Source organism: Procambarus clarkii, chromosome 74 (genome assembly GCF_040958095.1).
Source record: "Procambarus clarkii isolate CNS0578487 chromosome 74, FALCON_Pclarkii_2.0, whole genome shotgun sequence".
NCBI classification, from domain to species: domain Eukaryota; kingdom Metazoa; phylum Arthropoda; class Malacostraca; order Decapoda; family Cambaridae; genus Procambarus; species Procambarus clarkii.
This window is the reverse complement of record NC_091223.1, coordinates 14,734,014-14,742,456: the sequence shown is the minus strand read 5'-3', so window position 1 is coordinate 14,742,456 and position 8,443 is coordinate 14,734,014. Positions and strand designations below refer to the sequence as shown.

The 8,443-nt window shown below is 43.6% G+C and overlaps 1 protein-coding gene across 1 annotated transcript in view; it reads left to right on the top strand.

Annotated features, from left to right (window-relative positions):
* Positions 1–1,572: 1,572 nt before the first annotated feature.
* The window catches only part of LOC123767346 (hepatic leukemia factor), a 95,215-nt gene continuing 88,344 nt past the window's right edge, over positions 1,573–8,443 (top strand). The window contains exon 1 of the mRNA XM_045756967.2: positions 1,573–1,769. Within this exon, the coding sequence (XP_045612923.1) occupies positions 1,652–1,769 (118 nt within the window). The 5' untranslated portion in view covers positions 1,573–1,651. The remainder of the gene's footprint in view (positions 1,770–8,443) is intronic.

The window sequence follows — 8,443 nt, the reverse complement described above, 5'->3', positions numbered from 1 at the left end:
CAAGTCCGAGGACTAGGTTTAACTTAAAAGGTACACCCGTAGTAATTATGAGACCTTAGCCTATAGTGACATGGAACTAATTCTGCAGAAACGTAAAGCATTAACTGGTACTAGAATTAAGGCCGAATGCAAATGTGAGTAATTATATAACACTAGGATATAACAGGCAGGACACAAAGAGTAACTAATAAGTGAGAGACCACATAACACATAATGTACCCGACCAAGAGGCCGGTAAGACCTAATGAATAAGGAGAAGGGGTTGACTACAAGTAGGGCTTACTAGCACCCAGACTGGGCAAAGTAATAGCTGCGGACAGCGGGACACTTGGGGACCGGCGCTGCACCCCCACCGCAGGCCAGCGGCCGGACCCCCCCGCACCTCTTGTTCTTAAGATAGTGGGTGTCTGTGTATGCATTCATGCTTGTGCTTATATTCACCTAGTTGTGTTGGCGGGGGTTGAGCTCTGCTCTTTCGGCCCGCCTCTCAACTGTCAATCAATCAACTATTACTAACTACTAATTCCCCCCCCCCCCCACACACACACACACCCAGGAAGCAGCACGTCACAGCTGTCTAACTTCCAGGTACCTATGTACTGCTAGGTAACAGGGGGCATCAGGGTGACAGAAACTCTGCCCAGTATTCCTCGCCAGCGCCGGGAATAGATCCCAGATTCCACGGGATTACGTGTCCAGCGTGCTGTCCACACAGCCACCGGCGCCCCAGGTGGCTGTTTTGTGACAATGTTTTTTTTTTAGATATATACAAGAGTTGTTACATTCTTGTAACAACTTTGTTAACCTTGTAACTTGTAACATTTGTATCTTGTGACATAGATGGCGCGTGTGTATTTCAGAGAGTAACCACATGTATTTGTATGTGCTGCATTATCAGCACCTAACGAAAGTATTTATTATGCTCCCACACCCTCGCTGTTGACGTACATATTGAGGTATTTCACCGTAGTACTTTCCCGAAATACAGCAGGGTACAGCAGGGTACGACCAGAGCTCCGGGTTACATGACTGCCTTTTTCTTCCCGTACATTTGCCAGACGTACGAGTCACGGAGCGTGGAAACTGTTACGTTATACATGGCATTGTGCGCTTACTATTTGCTTTCACATAACAATGGGGATATTACTAGGATTTTGGCCAAATAAAGGAAATGTTGACAATGTAATATCCTCATAAATATTACATAACTATTCAAGGGGTCTTATGTAAAGCAGAGAATGTTGCCACTGCTATGAGTTTCGTGCATTTAGGATATATGTATTATAATAGTATGTTCAGTACTTATTATAATTATTGATATTATTATAAAGATAATAAGTTTGTATAATAAGTTTTTAAATTACAACTGAATATACATATGATAGATTTATAAAACATATAAACAAACTAGCTGTAACCTATTGTATAGATGAATGAAGATGCTGTGAAATAAACAAATGACAATCAGGTTTTGTACCATTGAAGAATCAAGATACTTAAATATGCCACTGTATTTGCTTTAGTTAATAACAAACTCCTTACTGAGCACACATCTCTCGCTTATATTATTCCCAGTTTGCAAACAGACTAGTCTGACTGTGAGTGTTCATGAGGTGGTATATATCTCATTCTTTCAGCTCTCTATATTAGAATGAGTGAGAACGACAAGTTAATTGATAAAAGTGTGTACGGAGGCATGAGTCTAAAGGATCTATTAGAGACTGCTAATCTCATCGAATTTACTTGGAAGGACCTGAAGGGAAGAGAAGGTAGGACATTTATTAATATATAATTGTCAGCTTATTAACTGAATTGCATAATGAATTATGAATACTAGTACACACGAATTCGGTAATGATATAGTAGTAATTTTCTCTTAACAGAAAGAAAACTGTAACATGAGAATTACCATTAAATTTAATCAGCCCGAAACTAAGTCAGGTATTATAATGATCTATTAATAAATAATAATATTTGATACAGCTGTATTTTATGGGAAGTTAAACTCGTAGTATTGAAGCTTTTAGGGACTAATGAGTGCCAGTGCCAGTAGGTCAGGTGGCTGTAGTCTAGGGTTTGACGCTTTTGGCTACCTTACCTTGAGGTTACCTTGAGGTGCTTCCGGGGCTTAGCGTCCCCGCGGCCCGGTCGTCGACCAGGCCTCCTGGTTGCTGGACTGATCAACCAGGCTGTTGGACGCGGCTAATTCACTGCCTTTTTTTTCGGAGGGGGAAATCGAGAAAACGGGCTGATCAATGCGACTTGAATCCAATTCTTTGAGAAAGTTCATAACGCCCCACGGACCAAGTGTCGCAGATTTTGTGGGAAGAAATAAGCGCCGATGTTCTGGGTGGCTGTTTTCGTATGGTAGGCCGCTCCACAAGGCTCAGCACAGGAGTGTTGGGTGCTGAGGAGGAAAGGAGAGTTGGCAAAATAATCTAGGAGGCTGTGGAGACACCAAGGCTTACCTACTTAGAATTATCTGTTAGATTAAGGACCAGCCCGAAACGCTGCGCATACTAGTGGCTTTACAAGATTGTAAATACTATGCTATGTATTCTCACAAACCCAAATGTACCTTCTTGTATATAAATAAATAAATAAATAAGGCTTCTAAATCTGACGGGAAGAGTTGCTTGTTTCAACTGTGAGTCATCTTAGGTTGAGGACTTTTTCTAGCCTGGACTTCAAAGGGGTGTTATATTCACTTGACTTGATGCTGCTGTGGAATGGAAAACATCTTGGGCAGCAAGTTAAGAAGCGTAGGTATAGATAGGCATCTTGTGAGAAGGTAGGTCATTTCATCTAAGATCTCCTCGAGTGCATGCAAACCAAAGGGAGCACATAGGAAGGTGAAATCCACTGGTTCAGTTATGTAGATATCTGGCAGGACATCCTTTACGTGTTCAGTAATATGTGAGTTAAAGGAGACTATTTCGCACTTCGATGCGTTAAGTATGAAACCTAGATTTGCTTCCAGCTGTTGAATTTTGCTAAGTCCTCAAGGAGGACTTCTAAGTTACTGGCAAGAGTGGCATCATCCACTAACCATATGTTTAGTTCGTGGGTCTGATTATCAGTGCCTTCTTTAGGCAAAAGAGTAATGGGCCCAAGAGGTCGCCCTGTTGTATACCTTCACACGAGTTAATTTCGTGTTCCCCAAAGAGAAGCTTTGAGTGACCATTGTAGCATAACTGGACGAAAGGATAAAATTAGAAAAGAAATGGGTACGAACGACTCGGAGAACAACGTCTCTTCTGACTTGATTGAAAACGTTCTTAAAATTTAGGTAACTAGTGTCTTTTGGTCTGTGAAGTTGACAGTGTATGCTTGCGCTGCCTGTGGTGCCGCTTCACAGCCTGGGTTGCATCATGGGGAAGGTCAGGAGGTGTGTTAAGGTGTTGTTGTTTTAGATTCAGCTACTGGAACACAATTTCCATGTAGCACGGGCTATGGTGAGCCCGTAAAGTGTGTTAGGCATACCAGGGTCCCCGTATAGGCCAACGACTGACATTCAGGAACCCACAGCAGTTGCCCAAACGCCTCGTCGTGCCCGAGCAGTACACATAATGCGTCTACACACACATGTACACAGTAATGCACCTATATTGACGCGCATGTGCACATGCGATTATAAATATGTATGCACACATACATGTTCACGCATTCTCGGTTGTCAGAGCAGTGAAATAATGACATGCACGTAGTGGTGAAGACACCATACATAGCCCAATAGGCTCCGAATACCTCTACACCAGTTGATTAAAGAGCTGAGATTACCCTCTTGAGAGCAATCGAGTGTATATGTAGCCAATACACACACACACACACACACACACATGCTCTCAGGGACATTTGGCAACAGTGTGCGAGTGGTAAACAAATGGAACGGGTTTAAAAAATAATGAATTTGTTTAGCAAAAGGCTTATGAGTGGAATTTAGATTCTAAATCATTTTAAAATAAAATAAGTAATATGTTTATGGACTCTGCTCTGGATACAAGATTCTTGGAACTCAGTGTTTACATATAAGTGCAAAATTTGATAAACACAAGCGCATTGTGAGGAAATGTAAATGTTTATCTCTCAGAATGTTTGGTAATATGTTTATTGTTTGTGATGTGTGTATATGTATGTATTAACACGATGTACTGAACGGGGTGAGAATAGCTTGAGCTACCTCATCCCTTTGTGTGTATTTTACCTCAATAAACTTATTTCAATTTCAATTTCAGCGCATTGTATAATTGGAGATAGCGTATACAGTACTCTTAAAGGGTGATATATATATAATATATACCCGCTTCTCTGTGAAAATATTCTAAGAGTTTACTGTAGTCCTGGACTATGTTGAGGACTACAGTATACATGCTGGTTGGTTAGTAAGGTGTTGTTGCCTTAATAAGCTTTCGTAGATTGCGTCAAGCCTAGCACCGGGCAGGAAAAGAGCAAGTTGGTACACTCTGTGATCCCCCTTGCAAGGTACAACTCCAGGGCACCATCCTGGCTATTTATAGGGACACGTTGCTTGATTTAGAAACTGTACTTGTGGTTGGTCTCGAGCCCATTGTTGATGTGCATTGAATTTTGCAACTAGCTCATCAAGACTTGCTTAGCTAAATGAATTTTGGGGTTCGGTCCCTGAGCCTATTATGTGCCTCTGTAACCCTTTCCACTACCGCCTACAGGATGGGTATGGGGTGCATAATAATTGAACTAAACTAAATCTCACCCTGTGCTTAATGCCTATGTACCCACGCTTCAGTGTCCTATTAGCCAACATACAGCTGTTTGCAGACGAGGAGTCACAATAACGTGGCTGAAATATGTTGACCAAACACAATCGACTCGAGAATGGTCCAGGACGGACCGAAACGTCGTCGTCCCCTCACTTTCTAATGTGTGGTCTGGTCAACATACAGTTGCTTGTTGTAGCATGTTAAATAATAAGTAGTAAAGCTATTATTGTAGTTAGAATGGGTGGTATAGAAGTAGGAAAAGAACTGACATCATGCTATTGGCGTGCGTGTCCCCTATTGATTAGCAGAGGCTTCACTGCAGGCCGGAGTCTCCACTACGCCACCCACTGTACTTGCCTGTTAGTGTTGTTGTTGTTGTTATAGATTCAGCTACTCGGAACAAGTTCCAAGTAGCACGGGCTATAGTGAGCCCGTAGTGGAGTTACCTGGCACAGGAGCGGGGCAAGTAGCACGGGCTATAGTGAGCCCGTAGTGGACTTACCTGGCACAGGAGCGGGGCAAGTAGCACGGGCTATGGTGAGCCCGTAACTTACCTGGCACAGGAGCGGGGCAAGTAGCACGGGCTATGGTGAGCCGTAGTGGACTTACCTGGCACAGGAGCGGGGCAAGTAGCACGGGCTATGGTGAGCCGTAGTGGACTTACCTGGCACAGGAGCGGAGCAAGTAGCACGGGCTATGGTGAGCCCGTAGTGGACTTACCTGGCACAGGAGCGGGGCAAGTAGCACGGGCTATGGTGAGCCCGTTGAGGACTTACCTGGCACAGGAGCGGTGCTGTGTCTCGTTTGGTTTTGTTCTCTGAACTATGGAGTCTGGAATATATTTCCCTTGAGCTGTGAGATTTGGTTATATGTCTATAGTAATCAACTCTGTAGCATTTACCTGAGTTTACCTGAAATCCACCAGCTCAAGTGGCTTCGACGGGGACAATGATAGGCTTGTCAAAGGTCTCGCCCATTATTTCTAAAGGATTTTTCCATTTGTATTTTGAACTGGAATTATGTCTTAGTATTTGCGTCTTTATAGTTAGGCGATTCAATGCGTTTATTATCCAATGGGTGAAGAGGAACCTCCGTACCGAGGCATTTAAAATACTAAGAATACGCAGCTTCCCTCCCCCCCCCCCCATGTGAAAAAGCACAGGAGGAAATTGAAAAAAAAACAGAGGTATCTTTCGAGAGAGAGAGAGAGAGAGAGAATATAAACAAGAAACACTTAGGATTAACAAGGTGAAAAAGAGATGAACAATGAACAATTATGGAACAAGAGTGAGGGTAAAACCTAGACACAGATGAGTCATAGATATGCGAGAGTTTTTGTTTTGTTTTGTTTTGCGTAATCGTAGAAGGGAACTGGAGTGAATTATACGAGCAGTTGGTAGAATCTAACAACGTTCATAATTACAAAAAGTTGATAGCCTATGATAGGATAAATAATTTCTCTGGATCATCGCATGATATACGACCCACGTCTACATAGGTGGGGTCCAAGAACTGAAGCTTAAATCCTGCAGGGACTTAGGGGCTATTCATGCCCATGCCACCTCTTGGGTGGCTTAATCTCTGTGATTCAATCACCTGCAGGGACAAATAGGTTAGTATACATAGGTGGGAACACACCCCCACACGTACAAGTAGGTTAGTTTCTCATTATCTGAGTAAAAAGTGGACCTCAGTGTATTGCTCACGGATATCGCCTTACGAAGCAATTAGAAAGGTTAAAGTTTAATATTGATTTCTCCCACATATACTTGACTTAGAAGTTGACATATGTATATGTAGACTTACACATCTTGTTGCTCCAGCAACAACCTCAAAGTTTAATATATCACAAGCGATGCCTGGCCCTCGGCCGGGCTTGAGGAGTTGAACTCTCAGAAGCTACTCCAGGTATGCTTGGTTATTTATGAGTATGATAACAAATAAGGAGTTGTTCTGGTGATTCGCTGATGCACACACAAGTATCCAGGTAGATACTGAAGTCTATATATATATATAAGGTTAAAGCATCACTAGGAATCCAGGTTGCAGGGTGGACCAGACTCTCACAAGTCAAGCCTGGCCTCGGGCCGGGCTTGGGGAGTAGAAGAACTCCCAGAACCCCATCAACCAGGTATATGTGGGCCTGCGGGCCGCTCCAAGCAACAGCCTGGTGGACCAAACTCTCACAAGTCAAGCCTGGCCTCGGGCCGGGCTTGGGGAGTAGAAGAACTCCCAGAACCCCATCAACCAGGGAGTATTGGAGACGGCTGGCTCTTGGGGTGAGAGTGGTCCACGTGCCTGGCACCCGGCGCGACAGGTTTGGGTACAGTGAGAGTGGATGTTACGACTTAGGTTTGCCGTTACAGCAAACAGCTGTCAATCGTTACAGCAATTGTTACAGCTTATTGCTGTAGCCTATCGAAATTTACTTATGTTAATTTACATACGAGCAAGTCAGAAAGTAATTAAGGACAGTTGTAAGGTGAAATGCTTTATGCTCATTTAGCATTTTGAGTATGCAGATGTTGTTAGACTAAATAACTGGATATAAACAGTTTGCAGATTATTCGGGAGGCTGTAGATATTTTGTTAATTTCATCCTCAACGGCAATTCTTAAGTATGGTCATTTGCATGCGAGAACTGAGAGATTAATGTGAAATAACCCGCCAAACCCCCTGTTTATGAATGAGAAACGGTTTACACACGACTCACAACTGATTTTTTTGCGCTACCGCTCACAGGATGAGTATGGGGTGCACAATAAACTAGTCGCCTCCGGCGGCAACAATCAAATCAAAATCACAACTGATGACGTCCGAATACTTCTGACTTCCGGCTTCAGTGACGACTTTTGTTCGAACCACAACGCTGTAAATGCTTCACCCACGTACTACAAATACAAATAATCGCCAACAGAACCTAAACACCTAACCTAACCAGTGCCTAAATATGCACAATATGCTAGTATATAATAATATTTTTATAATATTATTTATATTTGAGCAAAGTTCTGATTTGAATGAAGATAATTTTAAAATTGATGTATGCGTCATGGGGTCGACCGCTGGATGGAATGGACTTGGCCTGAGGACGGGTTGCAGCCTGTAGCGTCGATGCCAAAGGCAGGCAACCCGATGCCCCTGGCTACGTGTTCACATAAAAGCTTCAGGGACGTGGTGTGCCAACTTTTTTTTTCCGTAGGGTACGACGCCCCCGCGCTCCCAAGGTTAGCGTATACCCACCTAGTTATATATGCGGGGGATGAACCCCGGCTCTTGGTCCCTGCCTCCCAACTCTTAACCCCTCTAACATCATCAGGCTCCGGGCTCTATCATATCTACATTTGAAACTATGTATGGATTAAATTTGGCCCCGAGGGGCGAGTTTATTGGGCAGCTATGTATGGAGTCAGCCTCCACCACATCACTGTCTAATGCATTCCACCTGTTAACTACTCTGAGACTGAAAAAGTTCTTTCTAACGTCCCTGTGGCTCATGTGGGTACTCAGTTTCCACCTGTGTCCCCTTGTTCGTGTCCCACCCGTGGTGAGGTAGTGTTGTTTAAAATTCAGCTATTGGGAACAAAAAGTTCCAAGTAGCACGGGCTATGGTGAGCCCGTAGTGGGCTTACCTGGCACAGGAGCAAGGCTGGGTGAGGTAGTGAAGGAGGGGGGGGGGGGTAACTATGCCCTTGCTGTAATGC